Here is an 18,877-nt window from a genome sequence, read left to right on the forward strand (position 1 = left end):
CTTACAGCTGACAAATCCAAATCTCCAGGTTGGACTGGTGAATCTAGAGGTTCAGGGAGAGCTGATGTTTAAATTCAAAGGCCCAAGAACTGATGGTCCTGTTTGAAGGCCATCAGCTGAACAGTTGTCTCTTACCTGGGGGAGGATCAGACTTTTCCTTCTATACATACCTTCACTGGTTGGAAGAGGCCCACTAGGACTGTGGAATGGAAGATCATCTGTTTCAAATGTTAATCTAATTTAATGTTAAAATCTACCTATTTATATGTTCAGTTCAGTTCAGTTCAATCGCTCAGTCATGTCTGACTCTTTGCGACTCCATGAATCACAGCACGCCAGGCCTCCCTGTCCATCACCAACTCCAGGAGTTCACTCAGACTCACATCCATCGAATCAGTGATGCCATCTAGCCATCTCATCCTATTTCGTCCCCTTCTCCTCCTGTCCCCAATCCCTCCCAGCATCAGAGTCTTTTCCAATGAGTCAACTCTTCGCATGAGGTGGCCAAAGTACTGGAGTTTCAGCTTCAGCATCATTCCCTCCAAAGAAATCCCAGGGCTGATCTCCTTCAGAATGGACTCCTTGGATCTCCTTGCAGTCCAAGGGACTCTCAAGAGTCTTCTCCAACGCCACAGTTCAATAGCATCAATTCTTGGGCGCTCAGCATTCTTCACAGTCCAACTCTCACATCCATACATGACCACAGGAAAAACCAGAGCCTTGACTAGATGGACCTTTGTTGGCAAAGTAATGTCTCTGCTTTTGAATATGCTATCTAGGTTGGTCATAACTTTCCTTCCAAGGAGTAAGCGTCTTTTAATTTTATGGCTGCAGTCACCATCTGCAGTGATTTTGGAGCCCAAAAAAACAAAGTCTGACACTGTTTCCACTGTTTCCCCATCTATTTGCCATGAAGTGATGGGACCGGATGACATGATTTTCGTTTTCTGAATGCTGAGTTTTAAGCTAATTTTTTCACTCTCCTCTTTCACTTTCATCAAGAGGCTTTTGAGTTCCTCTTCACTTTCTGCCATAAGGGTGGTGTCATTTGCATATCTGAGGTTATTGATATTTCTCCCAGCAATCTTGATTACATCTTGTGCTTCTTCCAGCCCAGCATTTCTCATGATGTACTCTGCATAGAAGTTAAATAAGCAGGGTGACAGTATGCAGCCTTGACGAACTCCTTTTTTTATTTGGAACCAGTCTGTTGTTCCATGTCCAGTTCTAACTGTTGCTTCCTGACCTGCATACATGTTTCTCAAGAGGCAGATCAGGTGGCCTGGTATTCCCATGTCTTGCAGAATTTTCCACTCTTTATTGTGATCCACGTAGTCAAAGGCTTTGGCATAGTCAGTAAAGCAGAAATAGATGTTTTTCTGGAACTCTCTTGCTTTTTCCATGATCCAGCAGATGTTGGCAATTTGATCCCTGGTTCCTCTGCCTTTTCTAAAACCAGCTTGAACATCAGGAAGTTCACGGTTCACATATTGCTGAAGCCTGGCTTGGAGAATTTATATGTTAACCTCTTCCAAAAACACCCTCACTTAACATCCAGAATAAAGTTTAATTAAATGTCTCTGGCACAGTCAAGGTGACATGTTCAATTAGCCACCACACCATCTGCCTGGGTTTCATAAGTATTTAATAAGCATGAAGTCCCTGGCATATAACAGGACTCTGGATTTCTTGATTCCCTTTGCTAACCTCTGACAGCCTCTTCTACCACTTCCTAGGTGCAAAGGTAGAGATGGACATGTTTTGCCTTGAAAGCCTTTAAGTGAGGACATTAGAAGTCCCAGTGAAAGGAATATTATGCCTAATGATTCATTACATGAACTAAAAAAGTGTATGTAACATCTCACCTCAGATATTTTTTAATCACTTTTATTGATATTTGAACTGTAGTTTACCAGTAAACAATGTAGGTTTTAGGGTCCCTGAACCTCCTACAACCTTATAGACTGGGGGCTCCCCTGACAGCTCACTTGGTAAAGAATCCACCTGCAATGCAGAAGACCCCAGTTTGATGCCTGGGTCGGGAAGATCCACTGCAGAAGGAATAGGCTACCCACTCCAGTGTTCTTGGGCTTCCTTTGTGGCTCAGCTGGTAAAGAATCCACCGGCAATGCAGGAGACCTGAGCTGGGAAGATCCCCTGGAGAAGGGAAGGGCTACCCTACCCACTCCAGTATTCTGGCCTGGAGAATTCCATGAACTGTATAGTCCATGGGATTGCAAAGAGTCAGACACAACTGAGCGACTTTCAATTGCACATTCAACGGTGTATCTGAGATTCCACATGCATGGATTCAACCAATCACAGCTGTTCAGTATCTTAGTACATATTTATTAAAATATCCACCCACAAGTGGACCCACTCCCTCAAAACTTGTGTTGTTCAAGGATCAGGTCTATATTCACACTGTATAATGAAGAGATCTACGGTTGGTCAATATATATGTATATGCTGATGAAACATCTGTCCCTTTAAGACAGAGAACATTTTATCACCAGATATTCCCTCAGGCCCCGTTCCTGGGACTCTTTCCTTTCCTGACAGCCAACAGTATGATTTCTGTTGCCGTAGATTTGTTTTGCTCATGCATTTTTTTGGTGAAAACTTAATGTCTATACCCATCAGAACAATTCCTTTTTAGCCTGAAGCTAAATATGTAAGACAGTTAAGCGCTCCTGGAAAGTGTTATAATTAAAAAAGTGCTTGACCACGTGAGATACCATTTCCGTGTGATGGACAATCCTAACTGGGGATTGATGGTTTGATAAAATGAGCATCAAAGGTCTTACCAGCTGGTACGGGCTGTTTTTGTAAAATTTATTGACTCAATTTCATAGATTTTTTTTTCTCATGAACCCTTTTCCTGAAATCATTTTATAATGATTTTTTGTTAATATTCTATGAGAAACAACTTAGCAAGGCTTCAGATTCATGCACTAGGTCCTGGGCTGGCCTGACCACCAGCAGCAGTTGTATCTGTGAGTGATAATTCCATGTGGGAGAAGGGTTCCTATGACTTGATGCCAAGGATTCAGGTCACAGGCCTTGAGCTGGAAAGGCCCCTTTCTTCTGGCCTGGCCTGGGTATGACACCCCTTACGGTGTGCTTCTGTCTCCTGGACCAGAGAAGTCCTGAGCACATGCATGGAACCACTCGAGGGCTTGCCAGGCCCAGATTCAAGCCTGGTCGTTGTGGTTTTGACATGAGGGTCCTTCTTTGTTTCTCGCTTTAGTTTCAGTGTCTTTCTGTCCCAGGACCAGGAGTACTTAGTCACCCAGACATTAGACGTGTGGTCAGGCTAAAGGGAAACCAACCATCAGGAGGGCACAGCAGGTCTAAAATCGTGAAACCAGGATCTGGCACATAATTTGCAGAGTCCATGGTTCAAAGACTATTGAGAATTTGAAGATCCCAACAGCAGAGCCTCACTCTAAGTACAGGGTCCTTTTGAGTGTGAGGTTTGTGCAACAAGGTACACTCTAGGGCTCCAGGATATCAATTTATTACTGACAGTCATGCTTCACAAGGAAGTATTCCCATGGGGTGGATGTCTCACATAAAGTCAGAGCACTTTTCATTTATCCTGGAGTCCGGCACTTCTCCCCAAATCCCTCTCATATATATGTTCCTTTGTTTAAAAATGTCATCCGCGTTGAGCAACCAGCTTCTGGCCACAAAGAAAGTTCTGTCTTAGGGCTGCGGTGGTTCTACTTGCTGTGTCCCCTCCCTGCGCCCTCAGACTCGGGAAGCACATACTTTGGCAAACATGAAGCCGCTGTACCTGCATTTGGCAGGTGTCCTGGTGGGCTGCCGTCTATGCCGTCCCACAGACTCGGACACGACTGAAGCAACTTAGTAGCAGCAGCAGCAGCAGCTGTATGTTAGTGAACTGAGAAGAAATAGAGCCAAGGGATTTCTCAAATAGTGATGAGTCTGCCCTGCAGTTAAGGAACCAGACCCCAAAGAATCACTGTAGGTGAGAGGACAGGAGCAGGACTAGGTCAGTTGAGCAAAGAGGAAACCACACTTGAGGGAGTATTCGGGATGCATGGGGCATAAAGGACAGCAGGAAGCCCTAAGGATTTCCTCTGAGATTCAAAACTACAGAAATATGTAGACAAATAAGCTAATATACAAATTAAGGAATTATCTCTGGAGTAAAACATACATAAAAGGTACAAACTACTCTAAGGAAAGGTTACAGCACTTTGTAAGACTTACGGCTGTTCAGACCATGTCCAAGCAATCTGTCCAAGCCATCTCCCTGTTCTAATCACTTTGATTTGAGCCTCTAGGGGAAGGGGCGTGGCCGCCATGTGACAGGTTGTCTCTGGGGCCTGGAGGGACAGTGACATCTCAGAAGGACTCCCTGGAGAGCCCCTCGCCCTCTCATCCACACTCAGACCATACGGCCCTCCACCTGCCCCTGCCCCGCCATGAGCCCCTGTCTCCTGGGCTGTGTGGTCTTCTGTCTCCTGCAGGCAGGTGAGTCCTGGGGGCAGGGTCCCCTTCCGGGTGCCAGCACTAAGCCTGTCCTCTGTGACTGCAGCATCCGTCCTCCTCCTCCACAGGGGCGGTCCATGCTGGGGTCACTCAGGACCCCAGATTCCAGATCGTGAGGAGAGGACAGGGCACGACACTGACATGTACTCAGGATCTGGGTCATAACTATATGTACTGGTACCGACAAGACCTTGGACATGGGCTGAGGCTGATCTATTATTCAGCTGGGCCTCCCACCACAGAGAAAGGAGACGTACCCAACGGGTACAGAGTCTCCAGATCAAGCACAGAGAACTTCCCTCTCACGCTGGAGTCTGCCAACCACGCCCAGACATCTGTGTACTTCTGTGCCAGCAGTTACTCCTCGGTGCTGCATGGCCACCTCCTCTCTGTGCAAAAAGACAGGGGGTCCAAGTGAAAGCTCCTAGAACCGGGAGCCTCAGGGCTTGGTTAGCCATGTGCCTGCAGTGTGACCCTAGGTGTATGGACTAGGCTGACCCAAACTTCACTCAGGGACTCCGAGACATATGTCCACCATCCATGTCTGTCTTTCCCCTGCATCCTCCCTGTGAACCAAGAAGATGTTTCTCCAGCTCTGACTGCTAGTCATCACCTGAGCCTGAGACCTCCAGGAGGGAAGGTTGCTGGTAAATTAGATAAAAACAGATCACCTTGTCTCACTTCAATGCTTCTCTCTGGAAGGTTCTCCCCGACTGGCTCTCATGTGGTCTCTGCTCTTGCCCACCTTTCTTGGGTGGACAGGACATCCTCTCCTCACCTCCCTGGCTCCCTCTACCACACCCATGCTGCTCCTCCCTCATCCAGGTCATGTCCCTTCCCAAGTCACAGGGAAGCCTTTAAAGTGCCCTCTCCACATGGTCTGCTTTGAGCAAGTTGTCTGGAGTCATCAAAGAGAAATCAGCTTCAGTTAATTATCAATTATCCAAATCTCATGTGAGTCCATCTGAAGGAGAGACTGGCTTTCTATGTACATCCTCCCGCCCCTGACTTCCTCAGCATCTCACCTAACCTCGGCCAGCTTGGCACCACCTCCCTCATCAAAATCTTCTCAAAGTCAAAATATATCTTCCATTGCCCCATTACATCAAGATTTCATAAGTGCAGAAATATATGAGTTCGTATATATAAAACCTCTTTACAAATTGTATCAACTAGAATTTGGAAATGCTTAATTTATACAAGACATCTGGAAATACATGTATCCGATTCATCAGAGGTAGGTATGGGATACAGGTCTCCAGGCAGAGTCACGTGAGATCCTCAGAGTGTTTATTTTATGGCGACTATTTCCATCTTGGCTGAGTACCATCACTGCAGTGGTGCAGCGATTCTTTCCTTCTTAGTAGCAATGTCGGACCATTGAGTCTTCAACTTCCAGAGGCTAAGAGTAGATTTGAAGATGAACCGTAATTCAGCCAGGATGGGAAGGCAGTAGAACATTAGAATGTGAGTGTGTGTGTGAGAGTGTGTGTGTGTGTGAGTGTGTATTAAGGCTATGGGGTTTCTGTACCCTTGCTTTAGACAGAGGATGCAAATCCATGAGACTGTGAACCACTGGCAAGTAGGAGGCACTGTGGCCCATGCAAGCAGGTGAGCTGGGAGGGGTGAGCATCACCCAGCAGAGGGAGCTTTAGGGAACCTTAACTGCATGCCTGTGTCAGGGAACAGGCTTGAGTTCCCTGAGAGATCCTGGGACACATGGAGCCAGCACAGGCTCCTCAGTGCCAAGGAAGTGGGGACGTACCTGGAGCTTCGGGATGTACTCAGGGGGAGCTGCATGGGAAGTGGAGGGTGAGGGGTCCGGGCGGCTGCTGAGGGCTTGGTGACGAGTGTCAGGAAGGAGCAGAGAGGGGAGAACAAGCCGTATTGTAGACATATGGAGACAGAGGGAGAGTGCACACTTCAAACCCACCCTTTGCTGAGGGGCTGTGCAGCACAGGGAAGGGCACAGAGGAGCTGGCCCTGCATATTGGTAAGGGGTCCAGATTGGACAAGGGCAGCATGCAGAGACACGGAGCAGTGACGTCATAGGCAAATGCTCCAATCAAGGAAGCAGGAGGGTCAGCACTTTACACCACACAGCCAAGGAGCCCCGCCCCATCCAGCAGCAGTCTTGGGTTCCTGATGCTGCCATGGGCTCCAGGCTCCTCTGCTGTGTGACTCTCTGCCTTCTGGGAGCAGGTGAGTCCTGGACACAGTGTGGGAGCTTCTGAGATGTCTTTGCTTCCCTGAGATAGAAGCCTGGGGATGAGGGCTGCAGCAGGAGGCTTCCCTGTGCTCTTCCCTCAACTTCCTTCTGTCTCCTCCCCAACAGGCCTGGTGGATTCTGGGGTCACCCAGACCCCCAAATACCTGATCAAACAAAGAAAGCAGCAAGCGATTCTGAGATGTTCCCCTGCATCTGGACACCGCTCTGTGAACTGGTACCAACAGGTCCTGGGCCAAGGCCCCCAATTCCTCATTCAGTATTTCAACAGGCAAGAGAATGAGAAAGGAAACCTATCAGATCGATTTTCAGGAAAACAGTTCAGTGACTCTCGCTCTGAGCTGAACTTGACTTCCTTGGAGCTGACAGACTCAGCTGTGTATCTCTGTGCCAGCAGCCAAGACACAGCCCTGCATGATCAGGTGCCTCTGGGACAAAAACTCTCCTGCCCCAGCTCAGGAAGTGGTGGTGAGCATGTTGGCTGCCAGTGTGCCAAGCCCAATCTCTGCTAGAGCAATAGATTTTCCCAGACATTCATTTCTTGATATGTTGTAATGCTCACTAAGATCATGCAAGGTAAGTATTATTTTAACTGTTTATATATCTGAGGGGATGTGAATTGCCCAGATCTCATACCTCATGACTGTTACAGCTAGGATTGCAGCTCAGGTTTCTCTTCAACACCTGTGGTCCCTTTCCTCATGGAACCATCTCCATACAGAGCAAGTTACATATATGCGTTGTGTTATGTGTAACAAGATACAGTTTGGGGCTCTGTGATATGAACTGTTACTCAATGAATGGCAGCCACGCATCACAAGGAGGTATTCCCATGAAAAGAATGTCTCAAATAAAAAAGAGCACTTTTCACTTACCCTGGTGCCACGTCTCACCATGGTGCTCCTAAGTCTGCATTACATTCTGCCAATCCGTCGTCCTGTGCTGGGCAACCAGCTTCTCTCCACCCAGAAAGGTGGGTCACAGGCCTGAGGCCTCTCCTGACATGGGAAGGGGGGGCTCCTGTGAACATGAAGGAGTTGTACCTGCCTTTGGCAGGTGGACTGTCTGTCAGTGAGTTGATAAGAACAGATCCAAACAATTCCTCAAATGTTGATGAGCCTTCAATGAGGTTGGGAGCAGATACCTGGAGAAACATGGTAGGTGGAGGGCCATTCTCAGGGCTGTGATCAATTAAAGCAGAAATGGGCCTTGAAGTCCTACTGGGACACATATCATAAAGGAGAGCAGGAAGCTAGAGGGAATTTCCAAAGATGCAGAGCTATAGAAATATGTAGATGAATTAAAGTAATATACACATTTATGAAGATTAACTTCGCAATGAAGTATAGATAAAACTGCACACTGTTTACAGATGGGTTACACAATTGTGAGGCTGATGCCCATTAAGCCGGATGGGTCTCCCTGTTGTGAACCGTTCACTCAGGTTCATTTCTGATTTGAGCCTCTGGGGGAAGGGGCGTGGCCCCTGAGTGACAAGTTGGCTCTGGGGCCTGGAGGGACAGTGACATCTCAGAAGGACTCCCTGGAGAGCCCCTCTCCCCTCTCATCCACACACACCTCAGAAGGCCCTCCACCTGCACTGCCCCCGCCATGAGCCCCTGCCTCCTGGGCTGTATAGTCTTCTGTCTCCTGCTGGCAGGTGAGTCCTGGGGGGCAGGGTCCCCTTCGGGGTGCCAGCACTAAGCCTGTCCGCTGTGACTGCAGCATCGGTCCTCCTTCTCCACAGGGGCGGTCCATGTTGGGGTCACTCAGGACCCCAGATTCCAGATCGTGAGGACAGGACAGAGCATGACACTGAAATGTACTCAGGATCCGGGTCTTGACCGCATGTACTGGTACCGACAAGACCTGGGACATGGGCTGAGGCTGATCCATTACTCAGCTGGTGTGCACACTAGCGAGCCAGGAGACATGCCCCACGGGTACAGCGTCTCTAGATCAAACACAGAGAACTTTCCTCTCACGCTGGAGTCTGCCAAATGCTCCCAGACAGTTGTATATTTCTGTGCCAGCAGTTACTCCATGGAGCTGCAGGGTCACCTGCTCTCTGTTGAAAAAGACAAGGGGCCCACATGCAGGATCCTAGCACTGGGAACCTAATGCCCTGGGGACCACGTGCCAGCACTGTGACCCTGATGTGTGACCTGGACAGGCCTGGATTTGACCCCAGGGACTCAGACACACGTGTCCACCATCAGTCTCTGTCTTTCCTCTGCATCCTCCCTGGATACAGTTCGGACTGTATCCAGTTCTGACTAGTTCTGACTCTTCCGCATCAGCTTAAGACCTCCAGAAGGGAAGAATATTAGTAAATCAGATATATCTAGACCATCTTGTCTCTCCCAGAACCTCATTGCTGTCTCTCTGGAAGTTTCTCCGGCAGCCTAGCTTTCAAGTGCTCCCTGCTCTTGCCCACCAGAGGGGCGGGTCTTTCCTCCCATGCTGCCTTGGGCTCAGGTCCCCTGCCCTCTGTGTCCAGACACACTTCTCTCCCCTCATCTGGGTCATGTCCCTTCCCATGACACAGGGAACTTTGTAACCAAGCGTAAGCGGTCGTGTTTGAGCAAGTTCTTGGGGTCATCAAAGAGAAAACAACCTCAGTTAATTGGAAACCAGCCAAAATCCCTTGGGAGTCCATTCCCAGGAGGAGAGACAGGCGGGGGGTGTGTGTTCTCCTTCCTGCCCCTCTTTCTTAGCATCTCAATTAACCTGGACCAGGTTGCCACCATTTCCTTCAGAGAAATATTCTCAAAGTCAAAATACTTCCTCCATGGTATCTTACTATATCAAGATTTACAAGTTCATAGGAAATAAATAGGTTAATACACATTTAAATAGGAAATCTGAAAATACATGCCTCTGATTAATCAGAAGTAGTTATGAAGACATGTTTGCAGGCAGATTCACTTGAGATCCTCTGAGCGTTTATTTTATAACATATATTTCCATTTTAGCTAACTACCATCATTGTAGTGGTGAAGCAATGATTTCCTTGTTAGGAAAACGGTCAGATCATACAGTCTTCTACCTCCAGATGCTAAGAGTGGATTTGAAGATCAACCCTAATCAGCCAGGCTAAGAAGGCAGTAGAACAGATATGTGTGTGTATGTGTTTGTATTTAGGGTGTGGGATTTTTGAAACCTTGCTTCAGAGGCTGCAAATCCATGAGACCATGGACCTTCGGCCACTAGGAGGCACTGTGTTTCCATGGTAAGCAGGGTGCCCTGGGAGGGGTTGAGAGTCACCTGGAGAAGGAAGCTTAAGGGAACCTTGGCTACATGCCTGCACCTGGGAGCAGGTTTGAGTTCCCTGAGTGGTCCTGGGACACATGGAGCCAGCACAGACTCCTCTCTGCTCAGGGAAGAGGGATCCTGCCTGGAGCTTCAGGATGTGCCCAGGGGGCCATCTGTGGAGCAGCATGGGAAGGGGAGGGTGAGAAGTTGGGGTATCTGGTGAGGGCTGGGTGTCAGACAGGGTCAGACGGAGCAGAACAAATGTGTGTGGACACATGGGACCAGGGGACGAAGCTCCCCTCACACCTATCCTTCCTGGCGGCTGTCAGGACAGGGAATAGCATATAGGAGCCAGCCCTGGGTCCTGCCAAGGGGTCCTGGGGACAAGGGCAGCCTGCAGAGACACAGAGCAGTGACGTCATAGGCAAGCGCTCCAATCAGGGAACAGGAGGGTCAGCACTTTACACCACTCACCCCAGGAGCCCTGCCTCCAGCCAGCAGCAGTCCTGGGTCCTGAGGCTGCCATGGGCTCCAGGCTCCTCTGCTGTGTGACTCTCTGCCTTCTGGGAGCAGGTGAGTCCTTGACACGGTGTGGGAGCTTCTGAGATGTCTTTGCCTCCCTGAGATAGAAGCCTGGCGATGAGGGCTGCAGCAGGAGGCTCCCCTGTGCTCTGCCCTCAGCTTCCTTCTGTCTCCTTCCCAACAGGTCTGGTGGATTCTGGGGTCACCCAGACCCCCAAATATCTGATCAAATCAAGAAAGCAGCAAGTGATGCTGAGATGTTCCCCTGAGTCTGGACACCTCTCTGTATCCTGCTACCAACAGGCCCTGGGCCAGGGCCCCCAGTTCCTTGTTCAGTATTATAATGGGGAAGAGAATGAGAAAGGAAACATGCCAGATCAATTCTCAGGTGAACAGTTCGGTGACTCTAGCTCTCAGATGAATCTGAGCTCCTTGGAGCTGACAGACTCAGCCATGTATCCCTGTGCCAGCAGCAAGACCCAACCCTGCATGATCAGGTGCCTCTGGGACAAAAACACTTCTGCCCCAGCTCAGGAAGTGGTTGTGAGGGTGACTGCCTCCCTTCCAGGCCTAGATAGATCCGATAGACTCTCCCAGAAATTCTTCCTCTGCTCTGTTTTAATGCTCCCAAAGATCATGCTAGGCAAATATTGTTTTACCTGTTTATACATCTGAGGGGAACTGACTTGTCCACATCTTATATGTCACTGCTTTCAGAGCAAGGAATTTGATTACAGCCTGTCCTCATCACTTTTGGTCTTTGCCCCCATAAAACTTTCCCCCACATAGAATAAATAATACACAGAAACACACACACACGCACACAAACACACACATACACACATACACGTTTTAAAGCAATTGGCTCACAAAGTTGTTAAGACTGGTAAGTCCAAATGCTGCAAGCGGGTCTGGTGCTACTAGAGACTGAGGGGAGCTGATGTTTAAGTTCAAAAGCAGAAGAACTAACGGTCCAGTGTGAAGGCCATCGGCTGACAATGATTTCTAACTTGGGGGAGGATCAATGTTTTCGTCTATTCATCCCTTCACCTGGTTTCATGAAGGCCACCGACATTATGGAGGGTCATCTGCTTTACGAATTAAAATGTTAATCTAATCTATTATTAAAACATACATATTTACATGTTGAAGCTGAAGTGGCTCAGTCCTGTCCGACTCTTTGCGACTCCATGGACTGTAGCCCACGAGGCATCTCCTTCCATGGAATTTTCTAGGCAAGAATATTGGAGTGGGTTGCCATTTCCTTCTCCAGGGCATCTTCCCAACCCAGGGATTGAACCCGGGTCTCCCTCATTGCAGGCAGACGCTTTACCATCTGAGCCAAAAAATATCCCTCTTTGGAGCACCCAAAAAATAAAACTAAATATCCAAGGCAGAGTCTGGCTTCACAAGAAGTTAGTAAACATGAAGTCCCTGGCAGGTGACAGGACTCTGGATTTCTTCACTCCCTTTGCTAATCTCTGACAGCCTCCTCTAGTGCTTCCTAGGTGCAAAAGTAGATATGGACACATTGTGACTTCAAACCCTATACTTGAGGACTTCAGATGTCATAGGAAAGAAAGTAATTATGCTTGCCGGTTCCATACATGAGATATACAGAGCATGTAACTTACCCTCAGGCGTTTTTACATTAACTTTATTGCCATATGAATTATAGTTAACATTTGAATAATGTGAAGTTGGGGGCCCTGAACCAGCCTTAACCCTGCTGTAAAATTTGTTTAAAATTCAGTCAACCCTGTTTATGATTTCACATCCACAGATTCAACCAGCCACAGTTGTGTGGTACTGTGAAAAGTGAAAGTGAATGTCACTCAATCGGGTCTGACTCTTTGCAACCCCATGGACTATACAGTCCCTGAAATATAAATTCTCTCCAGGCCAGAGTACTGGAGTGGGTAGTCTTTCCCTTCTCCAGCAGATCTTCCCAACCCAGGGATCCAACTCAGGTCTCTCATACTGCAGGCAGATTCTTTACCAGATGAACAACACGGTCTGTAGTTAGTATCTATTAAAAACTCCACACAAAACTGAACGCATGAAATTCAAAATCGTGTGGTCCAAGGGGTCCGCTGTATATACAGTAACGTTACACACTGCACAGTGAACAGATGAATGGTTCTGATCAATCCATGTGTGTGTGCCCACGGAACGTTCACCTATAAAGGCTGAGAACATTTCATCACCAAAAATCCTCTGAGGCCCCATTCCCAGGCCTGTCTCCTTCCCTGACAACCAGCAGTATGATTTCTGTTGCCATCATTTTTTTTTAAGTCCTCTTTATCCCAGAGCTAAATATTTAAGTGATTGTTCCTGGAAAGTATTTTGGTTGAAGAAGTTCTTGAAAGCATGTGAGCACCATATCCATGTCAGGGACTATCCTATCTGGAGATGGATGGTTTGGAAAATGACCATCCAAAGGTCTTTTCTGCTGGTACAAGTTGTGTGTTTTTTTTTTTTTCAATGCACTTTCATAAATTTCCTTTCTCGTGCACACATTATCGGAAATGATTTTATGATGCTATTTTGAGAGGAAGTCCTCATCTCCTAGGAAATTCCATAGAGATCCCATGTGATATGCACACAGCACGGCCTCCTGCTCACACACTGGTGCTGGGACTGAGCAGGCAACCAGCAGCAGCAATTTGGTGAGAGATCATTTCATGTCAGGAGAAGGCTTGGCTTTGATTTGACCCCAGTGTTCGAGTCACAGGAGTTGAATTGAAAAGTCCCCCTTTCTGTAGCGCCCTGGCCTGGTCACTAGTCTCCTGCGCTGTGGGTCTCACTGTCTCTTGGACCAGACACATTCTGAGCACAGGTATGGATCCCATGGACTTGCCAAGCCCCGATTCAAGGCTTTTTTATGGCTACAATATCGAGCTCATTCATTGCTTCTGACTTTAGTTTCTGTGTTTTTGTCTCTGAGGCCCAGGGAATGGTTAGTCCCCCAGACCCCAGACGTGTGATCAGGTTCCGTGGAAACCAGCTCATCAGCAGGTCACCACGGTCACCCACTCATGACCATGTGCACGATATTCAGGTTCAGAAATTATTGAGAATTTGAAAATCAGAGCAGCAGAGCATGGCAGCCAGTGCAGGGTCCTTCCAAATGTGAGGTTTGTGCATGTGATCCAGTCTGGGGCTCTAGGATATCGGTTACTGAATGGCTGCCCCGCTTCACAAGGAAGTACCCCCATGGATGGATGTCTCAGGTAAAATTGGAGCATTTTTCCTTTACCCTGGGGTCAGCCATCTCTCCCAACATCCCTCCCACGTCTGTACTCCTTTGTGCCAACATGTCGTCCGTGGTGCTGGGCAACCAGCTTCTTTCCTCAAAGCAAGCTGGGTCACAGGCCTGAGGAGGTTCAGCTTGCTGCTCCCCAACCCCTCAGACATGACACGAAGCACGTGCTAAGGTGGACATGAAGGAGCTGAGCCTGCGTGTGAGAGGCCTCCTGTCAGTCGGTGAATTAATAAGAAAGGGAGCCCAAGGATTCCTCAAGTGTCGATAGGCCTGCCCTAAGGTTAGGGAACCAGATTCTGGAATCTAGTGCTGCACTTATTTCCTTCTTAGTATAAATGTCTGATCATACAGTTTTTTACCTCCACAGGCTAAGACTAGACTTGAAGATCAACCCTAATTAATCCAGGCTGGGAAGGCAGCAGGTGAGGGATGTGTGTATGTGTGTGTGTGTGTGTTTGTGTGAGTAGGGGTTGAAAGTGTGGAGAGCAGGGAATTTGTATTCTTGTTTTAGATGGAAGGCACAGATCCATGAAACTATTGGCCTCTAGGAGGCACTGTGGGCCCATGGTAAGCAGGGTGTGATGGAGGGGGTTGAGAGTCACCCTGGAGAGGGTAGCTTAGGGGAAACTTGGCTACATGCGTGTATCAGAAAGCAGGTTTGAGTTCCCTGAGTGGTCCAGACACATGGACCCAGCACAGACTCCTCACTTCCCAGGGGAATGGGGACATGCCTGGAGCCTCAGGATATGCCCAGGGAATCTTCTCCTGGAGCAGCATGGGGAGTGGAGGGTGAAGGGATTAGTGTGGCTGGTGAGGGCTGGGTGATGAGTGTCAGGCAGGGACAGGAAGAGAAGAAAAAGGCACGTTAAGGGCATATGGGGACATGGGGACAGTGCTCACTTCACACCCACCCTTGGCTGAGGACCTGTGCAGAACAAGGAATAGCTTAGATGAACCAGCCCTGGGTCCTGCCAAGGGGTCCAGTGGACAAAGGCAGCCTGCAGAGACACAGAGCAGTGACGTCATAGGCAAAGGCTCCAATCAGGGAAGCAGGAGGGTCAGCACTCTACACCACTCACCCCAGGAGCCCAGCCCTCACCCAGCAGTAGTCCTGGGTTCCTGATGCTGCCATGGGTTCCAGGCTCCTCTGCTGTGTAACTCTCTGCCTCCTGGGAGCAGGTGAGTCCTGGACACAGTGTGGGAGCTTCTGAGATGTCTTTGCCTCCCTGAGATAGAAGCCTGGCGATGAGGGCTGCAGCAGGAGGCTTCCCTGTGCTCTGCCCTTAGCTTTCTTGTCTCCTCCCCAACAGGCCTGGTGGATTCTGAAGTCACCCAGACCCCCAAATACCTGATCAAATCAAGAAAACAGCAAGTGATACTGAGATGTTCCCCTGAGTCTGGACACCGATCTGTGTACTGGTCCCAACGGGCCTTGGGCCAAGGCCTCCAATTCCTCATTCAGTATTACAATAGGGCAGAGAATGAGAAAGGAAACCTATCAGATCGATTCTCAGGAAAACAGTTCAGTGTCTCTAGCTCTGAGCTGAACTTGACTTCCTTGGAGCTGACCGACTCAGCCGTGTATCTCTGTGCCAGCAGCCAAGACACAGCCCTGCATGATCAGGTGCCTCTGGGACAAAAACACTCCTGCCCCAGCTCAGGAAGTGGTGCCCGTGTGTCAGCTGCCAGCCTGCCAAGCCCAGTCTCTGGTGGAGCGATAGATTTTCCCAGACATTCACTTCTTGATATGTTTTAATGCTCACTAACGTCATCAAGGTAAGTACCATTTTATCTGTTTGTACATCTCAGGGAAGTGAGTTGCCCAGATCTCATACTTCATAAGTGTTTCAGCTAGCATCCCGGCTCAAGTGTGTTCTCAACACCCGTGGTCCCTTCACTCATGGATCTGTGTACAGAGCAAGTTACATATACGCATTGTGTTATGTGTAACAAGATACAGTTTGGGGCTCTGTGATATGAACTGTTACTCAATGAATGGCAGCCACACTTCACAAGGAGGTATTCCCATGAGAGGAATGTCTCAAATAAAAGCTGAGCATTTTTCATTACCCTGGCGTCCGCACCTCCCTCCCCATCCCTCCTGCATCTGTACTCCTTTGTGCCAAAATGTCATTCTGTGCCTGGCACCCAGCTTATCTCCACCCAGAGGGTGGGTCACCGGCATGAGGGGACTCTGCTTGCTCCCTCCCCCCAACACGGGAATCAAGGGCTGCTGTGAACATGAAGGAGCTGTACCTGCGTTTGACCGGTGGATTGTCTGTCAGTGAATTGATTAGAAGCAGATCAAAGAATTCCTCAAATGTTGATGAGCCTGCAATGAGGTTGGGAGCAGAAACCTGGAGAAACACGGTAGGTGGAGGGACTGTCTCAGGACTGTGGGCAATGTTGTGGAAAGGGAGCCTTGAAGTGCTGCTGCTAAGTCGCTTCAGTTGTGTCCAACTCTGTGCGACCCCATAGGCGGCAGCCCACCAGGCTTCCCCGTCTCTGGGATGTTCCAGGCAAGAACACTGGAGTGGGGTGCCATTGCCTTCTCCGCTTGAAGTGCTCTTGGGACGCATATCATAAAGGGCAGCAGGACGCCAGAAGGATTTCCCCAGGATTCAAAACTTCAGAAATATGTAGATAAATACAAGTAATGTACATGTTAATGAAGATTTATGTCTGGACTAGAACATACAAAACATTGAATCAGTTTAACATCTACAGAAAAACCTTTAACATTTACAGAAAGGTTACAGCAACTTATGAGATTACGTCTGTTCTTCTGGATGGGTCTCCGTGTTGTGAACTGTTCACTGAGGTTCATTTCTGATTTGAGCCTCTGGGGGAAGGGGCGTGGCCCCTGAGTGACAGATTGGCTGTGGGGCCTGGCAGGGACAGTGAGATCTCAGAAGGACTCCCTGGAGAGCCCCTCTCCCCTCTCATCCACCCTCAGACCAGAGGGCCCTCCTCCTGCCCCACCCACTCCATGAGCCCCTGACTCCTGGACTGTGTGGTCTTCTGTCTCCTGCAGGCAGGTGAGTCCTGGGGGCAGGGTCCCCTTCGGGGTGCCAGCACTAAGCAGGTCCGCTGTGACTGCAGCATGGGTCGTCCTTCTCCACAGGGGCGGTCCATGCTGGGGTCACTCAGGACCCCAGATTCCAGGTCGTGAGGACAGGACAGAGCGGGACACTGACATGTACTCAGGATCTGAGCTTCAGCTATATGTACTGGTATCGACAAGACCCAGGACACGGGCTGAGGCTGATCCATTACTCAGTTATCCCTCCCACCACGGAGAAAGGAGCCGTGCCCGAGGGCTACAGCGTCTCCAGACCAAGCACAGAGAACTTCCCTCTCATGCTGGAGTCTGCCAACCGCTCCCAGAAATCTGTGTACTTCTGCGCCTGCGGTTATCCACGGTGCTGCACAGCCACCTCATCTCTGTGCAAAAAGATAAGGGAAGCCCTGCAGCCTGGAAGGAGGAGAGCCCCTTGCAGGCTTCTCACACCCGGAACCTTGGAAGCCAGGGCCACATGCCTGCAGTGTGACACGGAGTGTGCAGTCTCATATCACGCCCAGCTACATCGACGTCAAATGCAGTGGACGGCTGGTTTTTTTATTTCAAAGTTTTATAACTCTAAAAATAAATGGGTTTCTATATATATAATCTCTGTATATAAATCCGTTACCTAGAATTGGTAATACTTAATTTGTGTAGAAAATCTAGAAATATGTGAGTCTGATTAATCAGAGGGATCTACGGAATGCAGTGCTCCAGGCTGTATTGACCTGAGCTCAGCAGTGTCTGTATTGAAGGTCCGTGTGATTCCGCCTTAGCACACCACTGTGACACGGCTGCTAAGTCACTTCAGATCAGCTCAGTCGCTCAGTCGTGTCCGACTCTTTGCGACCCCGTGAATTGCAGCACGCCAGGCCTCCCTGTCCCTCACCAACTCCCGGAGTTCACTCAGACTCATGTCCATGGAGTCAGTGATGCCTTCCAGCCATCTCATCCTCTGTCATCCCCTTCTCCTCCTGCCCCCAATCCCTCCCAGCATCAGAGTCTTTTCCAATGAGCCAACTCTTCGCATGAGGTGGCCAAAGGACTGGAGTTTCAGCTTCAGCATCATTCCCTCCAAAGAAATCCCAGGGCTGATCTCCTTAAGAATGGACTGCTTGGATCTTCTTGCAGTCCAAGGGACTCTCAAGAGTCTTCTCCAACACCACAGTTCAAAAGCATCAATTCTTCGGCGCTCAGCCTTCTTCACAGTCCAACTCTCGCATCCATATATGACCACAGGAAAAACCAGAGCCTTGACTAGACAAACCTTTGTTGGCAAAGTAATGTCTCTGCTTTTGAATATGGTATCTAGGTTGGTCGCAACTTTCCTTCCAAGGAGTAAGCATCTTTTAATTTCATGGCTGCAGGCACCATCTGCAGGGATTTTGGAGCCCAGAAAAATAAAGTCTGACACTGTTTCCACTGTTTCCCCATCTATTTGCCATGAAGTGATGGGACCAGATGCCATGATCTTCGTTTTCTGAATGTTGAGCTTTAAGCCAACTTATTCACTCTCCACTTTCACTTTCATCAAGAGGCTTTTTAGTTCCTCTTCACTTTCTGCCATAAGGGTGGTGTCATCGGCATAGCTGAGGTTATTGAGATTTCTCCCGGCAATCTTTATTCCAGCTTGTGTTCCTTCCAGTCCAGCGTTTCTCATGATGTACTCTGCATATAAGTTAAATAAACAGGGTGACAATATACAGCCTTGACGTACTCCTTTTCCTATTTGGAACCAGTCTGCTGCTTCATGTCCAGTTCTAACTGTTGCTTCCTGACCTGCATACAAATTTCTCAAGAGGCAGATCAGGTGGTCTGGTATTCCTATCCCTTTCAGAATTTCCACAATTTCTTGTGATCCACACAGTCAAAGGCTTTGGCATAGTCAATAAAGCAGAAATACATGTTTTTTTGGAACTCTCTTGCTTTTTCCATGACCCGGCGGATGTTGGCAATTTGATCTCTGGTTCCTCTGCCTTTTCTAAAACCATCTTGAACATCAGGAAGTTCACGGTTCACATAT

At 48.7% G+C, this 18,877-nt stretch overlaps 3 gene segments (V, D, J or C); all 3 read left to right on the top strand.

Moving 5' to 3' along the window:
• Positions 1-4,447: 4,447 nt before the first annotated feature.
• Positions 4,448-17,426, top strand: LOC123334621 (the record flags this gene model as incomplete). The annotated part of the segment is given in 2 exon segments: positions 4,448-4,503; positions 16,915-17,426. Coding segments are annotated over 2 exon segments (561 nt in total), but the record flags the coding sequence as incomplete, so codon positions are not given.
• LOC112586569 lies at positions 6,635-7,614 on the top strand. The segment is given in 2 exon segments: positions 6,635-6,723; positions 6,857-7,614. Coding segments are annotated over 2 exon segments (453 nt in total).
• On the top strand, positions 14,890-15,766 carry LOC123334827. The segment is given in 2 exon segments: positions 14,890-14,969; positions 15,101-15,766. Coding segments are annotated over 2 exon segments (495 nt in total).
• Positions 17,427-18,877: the final 1,451 nt, after the last annotated feature.

This window comes from Bubalus bubalis, chromosome 8 (assembly GCF_019923935.1).
Source record: "Bubalus bubalis isolate 160015118507 breed Murrah chromosome 8, NDDB_SH_1, whole genome shotgun sequence".
Taxonomy (NCBI): Eukaryota; Metazoa; Chordata; class Mammalia; order Artiodactyla; family Bovidae; genus Bubalus; species Bubalus bubalis.